Below are 15,189 nucleotides of genomic sequence, written 5' to 3'. Positions count from 1 at the left end.
TCTTCTGTTGGTTTGTTTGGTCCAACTTCAATACGATCGTTTTTGTTTTGCCTTATATATTATTTTGTTGTTTGATTATTAAAAATTTACTACTTTTTAAAAACGTTGAGGCGTTAACTTTTGACGCACACTTGGTGTCTACTGTGCAATAGAAGGCTAGAGGGGGGAGGCTTGGCTACTCTCCTGACAAAGATGTTCTTCAGTACTGGGAAGGGTTTCTCATCACTCAGGCCAGAGGACCCACAGGGCCTACCTTGAGGAATTGCCCCTCCACGTATGAGGAGGTGGCTGGCATGTGTGCCATCTGGTGGCCAGTGCTGTAATTGGCATTCTCCGCCCCTCTGGTCCTTCCATTTTCAGGGTTTGGTGCTCCCATCACCAACCAGGGCTCTTGTTTCTGGGGAGGTGATTGGGAGAGCATGTCTGTGGAAGCTAACCGGACCTGGGCTTGACCCTTTTAGTGCCAAACTCTGATGACTCTAGTGGCATAGCGTGATGTGAGGTTGAAGCTGAGCTTCCTGGAGGGGGGAGGTTTAGAGGTCTGTTGAGGAGTGCAGATGTGAGGAGTGGCTTGTAGCACACCGTAACACCTGGATGTTAAATGGGCACGGGTTCGGTAAGTTAGCGTTAAACATAGTCATTGTTAAAAATAGGTCAGAGACTTGTACACTCAAAGCACAGATTCCGAACAGCAACGCATTGCTTCCTGCGACTGTGCTACTCTATGTTCCACCGAGGTTATTGCTTCTGCTATGAAATGACGTCTCTTCCAACTCCGTGCTCATCAGCACTCTGCTACTTGAAGCTTAGCCTTCTGGGAGTTATGTCCACTATGGGAAATGCTACAGTCAGCGGACTTCCTGTTTGCGCGTTTGTCTGTACTTAAGAAAGTTTTAGAGGACGTGTTAGCCGAGCATTCTCCACTTGGAGCTGTGTGTCCCTCATAGGCGTCACACTCTGAAGAGCGTGCCCAAGGAAATATACATCGAGGACTGAATTTGAAAGCTAACTTCCGGTTTAGCTTAGCTAAGAAATGCTTCACATCAATATACCCTGGAAGCTGTGACTGATCTGTCCATGCAAGAGCTTGGTAAAGTCAAACCAGGGCTGGGTGTGGTGGCTCATGCCTGTAAACCCAGCGCTTGGGAGGTGGAGGCAGGAGGATCTTTTTTTTTTTTTTTTTTTTGGTTCTTTTTTTCGGAGCTGGGGACCGAACCCAGGGCCTTGCGCTTCCTAGGCAAGCGCTCTAACCACTGAGCTAAATCCCCAACCCCGAGGCAGGAGCATCTTAAGGAGGCCAGCCTGGGTTGCAGAATGAGTTCAGGAGCGGCTGGACTGCAGAGTAAGACCCTTAAGACATCGAAACAAACCAACAAGCACATTTGGCTCTATGAAATTGGGATAAAAGAGTATTTTTATCTCTTATGGTTACTCTAAAAGTACACGTTATATATCTCTCCATCAGTAACACATGGAATGGCCTTATTTGCATATGTGCTTGGATTCTCTTCTTCAGACACCAGACTGCTGGGGTTTCCCAAAGCGTGTGATTGAGTCTTGCTGTTACCATTAAGGAGCTGAGCAACTCGACAGGAATTACTCGGCCTCTCTGAGCTTTTTCTACCCTTATCTGTGATTTTTAAAAGATGAGAACACCAGACTCATAGGAGCCAAGACCTGATCCCTTAATTGAAGACACCAAGCCGGGTGGCCACGCATGGGACTTGTGAAGCCACTCAAGTTGAGGGTGAACCCATCCCTTACTGAACAAACTTGGTGACTAAAATGTTAAAAGGTGGATCAGCAAATCTAATTCCTTGGGGTTTCAGGATTAAATAAAATAATATTTAGTGTTCACATACGCTTCCATGCAATGAGTACTGAGCACAATCACAGCTCAAAAAATACTAGTTACCTTGAAGTGTGCACAGGCAAACACTCCCAGACACAGAGCAACTGTGTCATGTTCTATAATTACACAAATGGACTTGGAAGAAAGTCAGATAAAACTTGGCCTTAATCACAAAATTTATCGTGTCTAAGACTTTTATGACACAATGGACCATTAGCATTTTGTGTCTTGTTGATTAATTATGGAGGAGTTCAGAGAAGAGACCCAGTGGCTAGAAATGTCCATTTGGCAGCCCTGCTGGAGAAGCATCTTGAAGTCCATCAAAACCTTCAGAAATTAATTGCAGTAATAAATTATTGAAGCCATCCTTTGGGAAACAGTGGAAAGGGATCATGCTAGGCAAAGCCAAGGATGTTGGGGAACCGACCAGCTCTCACATCCCTTTGATGAGAGCAGAAGGTGCCACTTGTAGGAACAAGCATTTCATCAGCTTTCAGGTTAGGATCAGTGAGTGATGTGTGATGGAATAATCCAGCTCAGGCCTGGAGGGAGGTGTTTTCAGCTGGTGGGAGGTGTTTTCTGCTGGTGGGAGGTGTTTTCAGCTGGTGGGAGGTGTTTTCTGCTGGTGGGAGGTGTTTTCAGCTGGTGGGAGGTGTTTTCTGGTGGGAGGTGTTTTCTGCTGGTGGGAGGTGTTTTCAGCTGGTGGGAGGTGTTTTCTGCTGGTGGGAGGTGTTTTCAGCTGGTGGGAGGTGTTTTCAGCCGGTGGGAGGTGTTTTCAGCTGGTGGGAGGTGTTTTCTGCTGGTGGGAGGTGTTTTCTGCTGGTGGGAGGTGTTTTCAGCTGGTGGGAGGTGTTTTCTGCTGGTGGGAGGTGTTTTCAGCTGGTGGGAGGTGTTTTCTGCTGGTGGGAGGTGTTTTCTGCTGGTGGGAGGTGTTTTCTGCTGGTGGGAGGTGTTTTCTGGGTGGGAGGTGTTTTCAGCTGGTGGGAGGTGTTTTCTGCTGGTGGGAGGTGTTTTCTGCTGGTGGGAGGTGTTTTCTGCTGGTGGGAGGTGTTTTCTGCTGGTGGGAGGTGTTTTCAGCTGATGGGAGGTGTTTTCTGCTGCTTCAGGTGTGTCTGGATGCAGATGAGTGGGCGGGCAGGGTAAAGTGATGGGCAAACGTTTAGGAAGGGATAGTGTGGATTCACAAAGTGCTAGAGAGCATGGACTTCTGCTCCCACAGCTGAGATGGGAGGGTCTAGTGAAGAAACAGGATGCAGCGGAATTTGGAAGTACAGATAGAGACGGAGCCAGAAGTAACCAGAGCTGCTTGACTTGCCCCTTTGCTGGAACCCGACTACACTTGATCTTAGCCAAAAGGCGGAGAAGAGATACTGCGCTGGTCCCCACCTAATGAGACTGTGAGGTACAGTTCCTCCCTGGGTGGTCACCAGACAGGGTGGTGATGTTTATCTAAGCACTGTTAATATAAGCTTAGTCATACAAGGAATCTTGTAAATGTTTGACACATGTCCACCATGTGCCCAGCATGGAGTCACATATTTGCTGTGGAGAGGTGATAAATTAGGAGGCTCTCTGTGGCTGAGGCCTCTGGCTTACTTTTAATTGACTCGTCCACAATAGCTTTACTTGCATGCTAAAAAACAAACTAGGTACATAGACGATGGTTTTAGTCTGCAGAGGGACCATGGGGCAGGGATCCAGGATGGAATAGTGCAGACCAGCCCCTGAGGATTCACATCACCATGGTGATGTGGGTTTCCATTTGTTGTTTGTTCTGAAGCAGATGCTGTCATGTAGTGTTGTTAATGTGAGAAATTCAGCTTCAGTTCCCAAGATACTTTTAGGTCTTCTAGTGTTGGGAGTAGTAAAGTCAGGATTTGAATCCAGGGCCAACTGTCTCCAAATCCAGTATATAGTCAGCCACACTGTGGCTTCTAACCATCAAGGATTCTATTTTTTCCTTTTCTGGTGTCATTATCCTTCATCTCAATTCCCTGTCCCTTACTCCTAAGACTCTCCTGGGAGACACAAGGCTTTCACCAGCAGGAACCAGTATGATTTTCTTAGTTGCCTTAACTCCTAGCACAGAGCTCAACATACCACAGAATTCTGTGGTCTCGTATGTCCCTGGCACTCAGGACCCTGGCATAAAGCAAGTTTGGAAGTAGAGCCCTCCTTGCACAGCTTGGGCCACTAGAGCCTTGAATCAGATTAATGTTAAAGTGGCCACTGATCGTTTCAGCATCCAAGTCCCTTTAAAAGCAAATTCTCAGGACCCCTCTGAAGGGCACTGTGTGGAATCCGGTTTGCTGCTCTCAAACAGCTGTGCTTGTATTTCTGAATTCACTTGTTCAGTCACCTAAACATAATTCATTTTCTGGGATGGTTTATTGTATTTCTTTATAAAGTGATTCTTGAAGAGAGTATGCAAGTCACTTCACGGAAATTGGTTTAGGGTTTTAGCTTGGTTTGCATCCCAGGAGCGGAGATGCACATTTGAGCTGCCTGTGCTCTCGGCTTCAGCTCTCTCAGGAAGCTAAGCCATGTTTAAAGTTATGGTTTTCTTTGCAAAAGAGAAGGTGACCTCTGGCTCTGCGGTGAATTGCTAGTGGTTCATTTCACACACTGTAACAACTTTCATCTCCAAATAAAACTTTTGCCCATTTCTAGGAATGAAAACAAAACAAAACGAAGCAAAACAAAATAAAACCCTCCACCTCCAGGGAAGACGAGGTCTTGAAATTTGATGCTCTCCAGATAATAATAGCAAAAAAAAAAAAAAATGACAGGAGACATATATTTACATAAAACTGTAACTGCTCAACCTGATTAAAAAAATGTCACCATGAAATCCCCCTATTTTGAATCAATAGGTGGTGTTTCTTCTTCCTGTGACATTTTGTGAGAATATGTGTTTGCCTCAAAAATACAGAATTTTATAATGAACACAAATCATCCCCTCCAGGTGCCTGATCCTAAAGCAGGGCTGCTGTGGTCATCTCCTCCTTTCTGTTTGTGTACCCAAGCTCCCAGGGTGATGCTGGAGAACCATCAGCTCTAGGAGTGTGGGGAAGGACCACAGTCAGGCAGCAACTGTCGTGGAAGAGCCTTTCCATAAACCTCCCCTGACCTTAGTGAGCCTTGCTCTCCCTGAGTTACCATCCCCATGACGCCCTCACATGACACTCAGGGATCAGTTTCAAAAGCAGTTAGATTTTTGTAGCTGTGTATCTTAGTCATTTTTCTATTGCAGTGATAAAACACCATGACTAAGACAACGTGTAGAAGGAAGTGCTTATTTGGACTTAGTTTCCAGGCAGGTAATAGTCCGTTATGGTGGGAAAGTGACAGACACGTTGTAGCTGGAGCTGCAAGCTGAGAGCTTACATCTTGAACCACAAGCACAAAGAAGAGAGAGGGAGAGGGAGGGGAAGGGGGAGGAGGAGGGGGTAGAGAGAGAAAGGACAATGAGCTGAGAGCTGTCCCCTGACTTCCATCTTCTGGCCCACAGCACTGCCAGCCTTCCCGAGGAGGCTTACAGGGTCCCAGAAATATCCAGATTAGAGCCTTCTTCCACAAGTCCCCTGCTTGCTAAGTCCACCTAGGGCAAGATGGCTGAGGTGAGCTGAGGCTGTTCCCTGACCCCCATCATCTGGCTTACAGCACTGCCTGCCTCCTCGAGGAGTCCTGCTAGAAATATTCAGTCAATATCTAGGGACATCTAGATGACTAAAGGCCAGCATAAGAACACAATCAACAAAAGCCAGGGGAATAAGGCACCATCAGAGCCCAGCTATCACACTACAGCAAGTCTGAGATAGCCTACCACAGCTAAAGCACAAGAAGATGACCTTAAATCCAATCCTACAAAGATGAGAGAGTTCTTCAAGGAGGAAATGAATAACACCTTAAAGAAATACAGGAAAATAACAATCAAACATGTGAAGGAAATGAAGAAAACTGTTCAATGCCTGAAAATGGAAAAAGAAAAAAAAAAAAAAAAAGAACATACAAATGGAGGGAATACTGGAGATGGAAAACCTAGGAAAGAGAACAGTAACTATAGACATAAGCACCACCAACCGGATACAAGAAATGGAAGACAGTATCTCAGACACAAAAGATACAACTGAATAAATCAGTATATCAGTCAAAGAAAGTGCTAAATCTAAAAAGTTCCTGACACAAAACATCCAAGAAATCTGGGACACCATGAAGAAAAAAAAAAAAAAAAAAAAAAAAACCAAACCTAAGAATAATAGGAATAAAAAAAAGGATAAAATTCCCGGCTCTAAGGCCTATAAAATATTTTCAACAAAATCATAGAAGAAAATTTCCCTAAAGAAAGATATGTCTATACACATACAAGATAATAGAAAACTACATAGATTGGACCAGAAAAGAAAATCTTCCTGCCACATAAAAACATTAAGTGTACAGAACAAAGAAAGAATATTAAAAGTTGCAAGATAAAAAGGCCAAGTAACATATAAAGGAAGAACTATCAAAATTACACTCAACTTCTCAACAGAGACTCTAAAAGCAAGAAGGTCCTGGGAAGATGTCTTATAGATTCTAAGAGACTACAGATCAGCACAGACTAGTATACCTAACAAAACTTTCAATCAGCAAAGATGGAGAAAACAAGATGTTCCCTAACAAAATAAAATGTAAACAATATCTACCTACAATTCCAGCCCTACAAAAGATAGTAGAGGGAAAACTCCAGTGCAGGAAGACTAACTACATCCAAGAAAACACAGTATATAAGTAACCCCACAGCAGCAAACCAAAGGAAGACACACACACACACACACACACACACACACACACACACACACACACACACACACAACTATAGCCAATATCAAAATAACAGGAATTAACAATCATTCATCATTAATATCTCTCAGCATTAATGGACTCAATTTCCTAATAGAAAGACATATGTTAATGGAATGGCTGCTGAAACAGGATCCAGCATTTTACTGCACACAAGGAACATACCTCTGAAACAAAGACAGACAGCTCAGAGTGAAGCTTTGGAAAAAGGTTTTTCAGGCAAATGGACCCCAAAAGCAAGAAAGAGTAGCAATTCTAATATTTAATAAAATGGGCTTTCAACCAAAATTAATCAAAGGAGATGGGGAAGGATACTTCACACTCATCAAACAATGCTGTCTTAATTCTGAATATCCATACACCAGATGTAAGGGTTGTTCTTTCCGGTAAAAGAAACATTACTAAAGCTTAAATCACACATTGAACCCACATATTAATTAGTGGGAGACTTCAACACCCACTCTCACCAATGGACAGGTCACTGAAATAGTAACAAGACAAGAAATAATGAAACTATCAGAGGTCATGAATCAAATAGATCTAACAGATATTTACAGAATGTTTCACCTAAACACAAGAGGACATACCTTCCTCTCAGTACCTTATGGAACCTTCTCCAAAACTGACAATACACTAGCCTCAACAGATACAAGAAAATTGGAATAACCCCTTGTGTGTTATCAGAGTATCATGGATTAAAGCTGTACTTTAACAACAACAAACACAACAGAAAACCTACGAATGCATTGAAACTGAACAACTCTCTACTCAATGATCACTGGGTCAAGGAAGAAAAAAAACTTTTTATAATTCAATGAAAATCGAAGGCACAGCATACCAATGAGACACAATGAGAACAGTCTAAGAGTAAAGTTCACAGCTCTAAGTACCTTCACAAAGAAATTAATGAGACCACATCTAGCAATTTAATAATATATCTGAAGCTCTAGGAAGAAGAAGGAAGAAGAGGAGGAGGAGGAGGAGGAGGAGAAGGAGAAGGAGGAGAAGAAGAAGAGGAAGAAGAAGAAGAAGAAGAAGAAGAAGAAGAAGAAGAAGAAGAAGAAGAAGAAGAAGAAGAAGAAGAAGAAGAAGAAGCAGAAGCAGCAGAAGCAGCAGAAGCAGCAGAAGCAGCAGCAGCAGCAGCAGCAGAACAACAACAACAAACACACCCAAAAGGAATAGAAGGCAGAAAATAATCAAGCTCAGGGCTGAAATCAATTAGAAACAAAGAAAGTGATACAAAGAGTCAAGGAAACCAGGAGTTGGTTCTTTCAGGAAATCAACAAGATAGACAAAACCTTAGCCAAACCAACTAGAAGGCAGAGAGAAAATATCCGAATTAATAATATCAGAAATAAAAAGGGAGCCAAAACAGCAGACACTGAAGAAATTTAAAGAATCATTAGGTCTTACTTCAAAAGACTATACTCCACAAAATTGGAGAATCTAAACAAAATGGATAATTTTCTAGATAGATATCACTTACCAAAGTTAAATAAAGATCTGGTAAACTATATAAATAGACCTATAACCCTAAAGGCGATAGAAGCAGTCATTAAAAGTCTTCTAACAACAACAACAACAACAACAACAACAACAACAACAACAACAACAAAAGCCCAGGGCCAGATAGTTTTAGTGAAGAATTCTACCAGACCTTTAAAGAAGAGCTAATACCAATATTCCTCAAACTATTCCACAAACTAAAATTAGAAGGAACATTGCCAAAGTCAGTGAGTCCACAGTTACCTTGATACCTAAACCACACAAAGACTCAACCCAGAAAGAGAACTTCAGACCGATTTCTTTTATGAACATTGATGCAAAAATACTCAGTAAAGTATTCTTAAACTAAATCCAAGACATTGAAGACATCATCCACTATAATCAAGTAGGCTTCATTCCAGGGATATAAGGGTGTTCAATATAAGAAAATCTATCAATGTAATCCACCATAAAAAGAATCTGAAAGAAAAAACCCCACATGATCATTTCATTAAATGCTGCAAAAGATTTTGACAAAATCTAGCACCCCTTTATGTTAAAAGTCTTGAAGAGATCAGGGATTCAGGGCACATACCTAAACACAATAAAGGCAATATACAAAAAGCCAAATTAAGTGGAGAGAAACTTAAAGCAATTCCACTAAAATCAAGGTCAAAAACAAGGCTCTCCACACTCTATACCTTCAATATAGTACTTGAAGTCCTAGTTAGAGCAACAGGACAAATAAGAGATCAAGGGGATACAAACTGAAAGGAAGAAGTCAAAGTATCACTATTTACAGATGATGATATGATAGTATACAGAAGTAACCTAAAAAATTCTACCAGAGAACCCCTACAGCTGATAAACAACTTCAGCAAAGTGGCTGGATGCAAAATTAACTAGAAAACATCAGTAGCCCTCCTTTATACAAACAATAAATGGACTGAGAAAGGAATTAGGGAAACAACACCTCATAATAGCCACAAGTAATATAAAATACCTTGGTGTAACTCCAACCAAGCAAGTGAAAAACCAATATGTAAAGATCTTCAAGTCTCTATAAAAAGAAATTGAGGAAGATCTCAGAAGAGAGCTTCCATGTTCATGGATCAGCAGGATTAACATAGTAAAAATGGTCATCTTACCAAAAGCAATCTATAGGTTCAATGCAATTCCCATAAAAATTCCAACACAATTCTTTACATGCCTTGAGAGAACAATCCTCAAGTTCACATGTAAAAACAAAAACCATAGGAGAGGTAAAAGAATCCTGTACAATAAAAGAACTTCTGGAGGTATCACCGCCCCTGATTTCAAGTTCTTCTACAGAGCAATAGTAACAAAACCCAGACGGTATTGGCATAAAAACAGACAGGTTGATTGATGGAATGATTAGAAGACCCAGAAATAAACCCACACACCTATGACAAAGAAGTCAAAACTGTATAATGGGAAAAAAAGAAAGCATCTTCAACATATAATGGTGGTTTAACTGGATGTTTGCATGTAGAAGAATGAAAATATATCCATATTTATCACTCTGCACAAAACTCAAGTCCAAGTGGATCAAGGACCTGAACATAAAGCAGGATAGACTAAATTTCATAGACAAGAAAGAAGGGAACTGCCTTGCACACATTGACACAGGAAAAAAAATTCCTGAACAGAACACCCATAGCTCAGGCACTAAGATCAACAATTAATAAATGGGACATCATGAAACTGAAAAGCTTCTGTAAGGCAAACAACACTGCCAACAAGACAAAAAGCAGCCTACAGAATGGAAAAAGATCTTTACCAACCCTATATCTGGAAGAGGACTAATATCCAGAATATATAAAGAACTCAACAAATGAGACACCAACAAACCAAATAAACCAATCTAAAAATGGGTTACAGAGCTAAACAGATTCCTCAACAGAGGATTTTTCTAATGGCTGAGAAGCACCTAAACACATGTTCAATGTCCTTAGTCATCAGGAAAATGCAAATCAAAATGGCTCTGAGATTCCATTTTAGAATGGCTAAGTTCAAAAACTCAAGTGACTGCATATGCTGGCACGGAGCAAGAGGGAAACTCCTCCATTGCTGGTGGGAGTGCAAACGTGTACTACCACTTTGGAAATAAATATGGCAGTTTCTCAGGAAACTGGGAAGACTTCTACCTCAAGACCCAGCTATACCACTCCTGGGAATATACCCAAAAGATGCTCGACCACATCACAAGGACACCTGCTCAACTGTGTTCACAGCTTCTTTATTCGTAATAGCCAGAAACTGGAAATAACCTAGATATCCCTCAACTGAAGAACAGACAAAAAAAAATGTACATTTACACAATGGAATACTACTTGGCTATTAAAAACAAAGACACCATGAAGTTTGCAGGCAAATGGATGGAACTAGAAATTATCTTCTTGAGTGAGGTAACCCAGATCCAGAAAGACACACATGATATGTACACATTGATAAGTGGATATTAGCCATTAATTACATGTGTTGGTTTGTATATGCTTAGCCCAGGGAGTGGCACTATTATAAAGTGTAGCCTTGTTGGAGTAGGTGTGTCACTGTAGGCGTGGGCTTTGAGACCCCTGTCCTAACTGCCTGGAAGTCAGTCTTCTGCTAGCAGCCTTCAGATGAAATTGTAGAATTCTCAGCTCATCCTGCACTATGCCTACTGTATGCTGTATGCTGCCATGTTCCTACCTTGCCGATAATGGACTGAACCTGTGAACCTGCAAGCCAGCCCCAATTAAATGTTGTTCTTATCAGAGTTGCCTTAGTCATGGTGTCTGTCCACAGCAGTAAAACCCTAAATCAGTACAGGACAACCATGTTACAATCTACAGACCCAAAGAAGCTAAGTAACTGGGAGGGACCAGGTGAGGATGCTTGAATCTCACTCAGAAGGGGAAATAAAGTAGACAGCAGAGGTGGACGGATAGAGGGAATTGGCTAGGAAAGGTGGTGGGAAGAATGGGAATCATTTGTGGTGAGAATTGGGGGCAGAGGTGTTGAGAGAGCTGGGAGAGAGAACTGAAATCAGTGGCCAGGGGATCTCTAGGATGAGGCAGAGGCTTGGGACAGGAGAGGCTCCCAGGAGTCTATGGGGGTGACCCGGCTGATACTTCTAACAGATGGGGATATGGAGACTGAAGTGGACACTTCCTGTAGCCAGGTTGGACTTTTAATGGAGGAAGGGAACCATTAATCCACCCATAAAACCTTTGACGCTAAATTTGTTCTGCCTACAAGAAGACGTAACCATAAAGATGGAGTAGAAATTGAGGGAGTGGGCAACCAATGACTGGCCGTGCTTGAGACCCATGGGAGAGGGCCAGCTCTTGACACTATTAATGATATTCTGCTGTGCTTGCGGACAGGAACCTAGCATAACTGTCTTCTGAGAGGCTTCATCCAGCAGCTGCTGGAAACAGATGCAGAGACTCACAGCAAAATATTAGGCAGAACTCAGGGAGACTTGTGGAAGAGTTAGGAACACAACTGAGTGACCTGGAGGGGTCAAGGACACCACAAGAAGACCTATAGTGTCAACTACCCTTGGCTCATAGGGGCTTGCAGAGTTTGAACCGTCAACTAAAGAGCGTGCATGGGCTGGACCTTGGCCTCCTACACATTTATAGCCAATGTGCAGCTTGGCCTTACATATATTGGTCCCCTAACAGTTGGAGAGGGGCTGTCTCTGACTCTGTTGCCTGCCACTGGATTACCTTCTCCTAGCTGGGCTGCCTTATTTGGCTTCAGTGGGAAAGGATGTGCTTAGTCCTGCTGAGACTTGACATGCTAGGGTGAGCTAGTAACCATGAGGGGCTTAAGGGGAGGAGGTAATGGGGAGAGGCTTATTGAGGGTGAGACTTGGAAGAGAGGAAGAAAATAAAAGTGACAGTAGATGTTTAGAGAGGTGGACAGCAGCCACTGTGATCACTCTTCTGTTTCCTGTTCTCGATTCACTTCTCATTACAAGAGTAGAGTATGCTACTGACACCGAAGACTTGTGCATATTGAAGGATCAGGCCTCGGCTTGTGAGCCCTTGGGGCTTCTGCTCCCTTTCTCTGTCAGAAGGAAAAAGGCCTTTGCACAATTCACCTCAGTGTTTTGTAAGAATGAAAGCACATCAGCTGATAGAGTGGAACTGCAGTCAAGTGGACAGAGTAGCTGTTATAAAAGGATCTAAGAAGCACCGAGAAGACAGCATCTCTGTGTCACACTGAGGAGTCCAATGGAGTCAGACAGGAGTCTGTGAGTCTGTGCAGATTGCAGAGGAGCTGTGGTCTGGGGTGTTAGAGTCCTTCTTGAGGTACGAGGCCCCTTCCTGCCCCTGTGTGATTGGGGCTCCCATGCTGCCACAGCTGAAGTGAGTGGGCATCTGGATTGCCTGCAGGAGATCTTGAAGAGGTGTGTGTTCCTCAGGAAGGTTAGGCACCTTCTGCAGGTCTCATGGCAGGCAGAGGCTGAGCCCAGGCTGATGCCCTTGCTCTGCCCACCCTGCTTCCTGCTGTGAGCATCCTTCTCTTCCTTCGTTCTGCCATCAGCACTGTGGCCCCAGGTGGGCTTTGCTGGGAAGCCAGGTAGGGATGCAGAGGGAGGCTAGGCACTTATTCACTCTGCTGGTTCTGGTCATGGTTTATCCTCTGTATATTAAATGTTCACCAAAGACTCATGGCAGAGGCTTGTTGTCAGCCTTTGACACTTTGGGGGAGCTTGGGGGATCTTGGGAAGGAGGAAGGAGTTAGGGGAGGAAGTTGAGTCATTGGGGGCCTGTCTTTGCTGGGGATGTTGGTACTCTGGTCCCTTCTTCTCTCTTTGATTCTCAGCCATCCTCAGATCATGAGGTTTTTCTTTAGTACACTCTCTCCACATGGCGCTTTGCTTCACACAGCCCCAAAGCAGCAGAACCACCTGGATGTGGCCCAGGATCTCTGAAACTGTGAGCGAAAGCCACCTCTACTCCTTCTAAGTTGGCTTTCTTACAGATTTTTATTGTAGCAATGGGAAACTGACTAACACCGATCCCTCCCTGGGAGGTCCTCAGCCTCTAGTCCCTAGCCCCTGTGGCTTTCGGTAGCTCCTCCCCATCTCTCTGGGCCTAGGGTAGGGATGGTCCCTGTTGGTGTTGGCCCTGCATCTACATTCCTTTGTTCTTTCCCAGTGCCCAGCACACTTCTGTAGTTTCTTTGTAGGTACACTTTCTTAGATTACCTTACTCTATGTTTACCCTCTGTCTTCTATTGGGAGTGCTGTATTCCCTCCCTAAAGGTGCTGTGGTGTGTCAGACACTTTGGGATTCAGCACTAAGCACACGGATGGTGAAGCTGGTCGGCTTGAGTTACGGGGGAACTGTAAATTTCGAGACTGACATCTTTTTCACTGGACATTGTAAGAGGCGATGGGGGTAAGGGAAGATGATGAGATGGGAAAATGATGAGACCGATAATGGATACCGAATTTCTCCAGCTGCCCGTAGTTTCTGCTTCCGGCATTAGTGGAATTGATTGCTTCCTTTCAGGCTGGTACCTGTGCTTCTGTGTTCAAATTGAGTTGTTTTGCCTCAAGCTGTAAAGCCCATTTTCATTTTCATTAATCAACATTTTAAAATTAGATAGGAATATCTTGTAATTTTTTTTCAGGGCATGTGCTTGTAGACATGACTTATTTGAATGCAATCCATATGTTTTTGAAACAATGCCTCCCTCATATAATGTAGAACAGAATATGAGTTTTCACAATCAATTTCTTGGTCAATAAGGTAAGGCTGTAAAAGAGTCAGGAGGCGGGCTTGACTGCAGAATTGAACAGTCATTTCTCAGAGCAGAATTCAACAGAGCTCCTAGTGTATGGGCACCTGTGACCATAAGCAGGACACAGACCATAGCAGCGGGAGGTAGACCATGGGGTTTAAACTCTTGAGACTTTACCTTTAAAGTGTTGGTTTCTGACATTCTTGGAGGTAGGCTTGTCCACCTGTAAGAGACAATGTGGCACCGTTAGCTTAAACTGATCATGCCACAACCAGGTGTCTACCTACTCCGTACGACTAGAGTCCTCGGCATACATGCATGTGTCCCTGGGCCTACTGCTCTCCGAGACTGCTGTGTGCACATGGTCAGCAGTTGCTCAATATCTGTAAATATATGGATTGCCACCAGAGAAGACTGTGGTGTCTTGAATGCTATTTCGTATGGAATCTAAGGTTTCATATCCCACATCGCCTCTTTCAGCTGTGAAAGTTTGGCACCTAGGGTCTTAATGGTCTCAGCTTTTATATCTTTATGGTAGAGAAAATAGCCAGTGTATGTCACTGGATTATAATGAAGACCAGTGTACATGGCCAGAGTAGGCCAGCACAGTGGAGTGTGACCTTTAGTGACAGCTCAGGCAATGTCATTTCATTTCTGTCACGTGCCAGCTGTGAGGGCGTGGTGACTCACTCATCTCCTTTCTGTGACCATTGAGGTGAAAAAAACAAAAACCAAAGCACTTCCTTGTGAGGATGGTGTGTGTGTGTGTGTGTGTGTGTGTGTGTGTGTGTGTGTGTGTGTGTGATAATGTGGTGCACCCAGAGTGTGAGCCGTCACTCTGACATAGCACAACAGTAGTGTCATCGCTGGGGGCATAGAGAACTGTTAATGACAATGGGATTCGAAGAAATGAGGGAAGATGATGACAAAGTGCCAAGGCCTTGGAAAGACGTTTTGCCCAGCCAGCACTGGGACCTTAGTGTTTGTCTTTACAAAAGCTGATTGGTTGGGCAAGGTGCCTGAGCAGGTCTGCATCTACTGAGCCCCAGTCCTTACACTCAGAGAGTTTGCCATTCTGCAGTCTAGTCTGGTTGGGACACAGTGGTGGCTGGGCTTGTTTGTTTGTTTGTTTATTTATTTATTTGTGACCCTGTGTTCCTTCACAGAGGCTTCAGCTTCCGGTTGCTATCTTGTCAAGCAGCTGCTGGATGGCTTTTGAGTGTTCTTTGTGCAGCCTCAGATTT

The 15,189-nt window shown here is 43.5% G+C and overlaps 1 protein-coding gene across 1 annotated transcript in view; it reads right to left on the bottom strand.

Moving 5' to 3' along the window:
- Clnk (cytokine dependent hematopoietic cell linker) overlaps window positions 1-15,189 on the bottom strand; it is a 169,977-nt gene that overhangs the window by 59,217 nt on the left and 95,571 nt on the right. The window contains exon 7 of the mRNA XM_032916441.1: window positions 14,123-14,168. Within this exon, the coding sequence (XP_032772332.1) occupies window positions 14,123-14,168 (46 nt within the window). The remainder of the gene's footprint in view (window positions 1-14,122; window positions 14,169-15,189) is intronic.

This window comes from Rattus rattus, chromosome 11, assembly GCF_011064425.1.
Source record: "Rattus rattus isolate New Zealand chromosome 11, Rrattus_CSIRO_v1, whole genome shotgun sequence".
NCBI lineage: Eukaryota > Metazoa > Chordata > Mammalia > Rodentia > Muridae > Rattus > Rattus rattus.
This window is presented reverse-complemented; position numbering and strand designations above follow the sequence as displayed.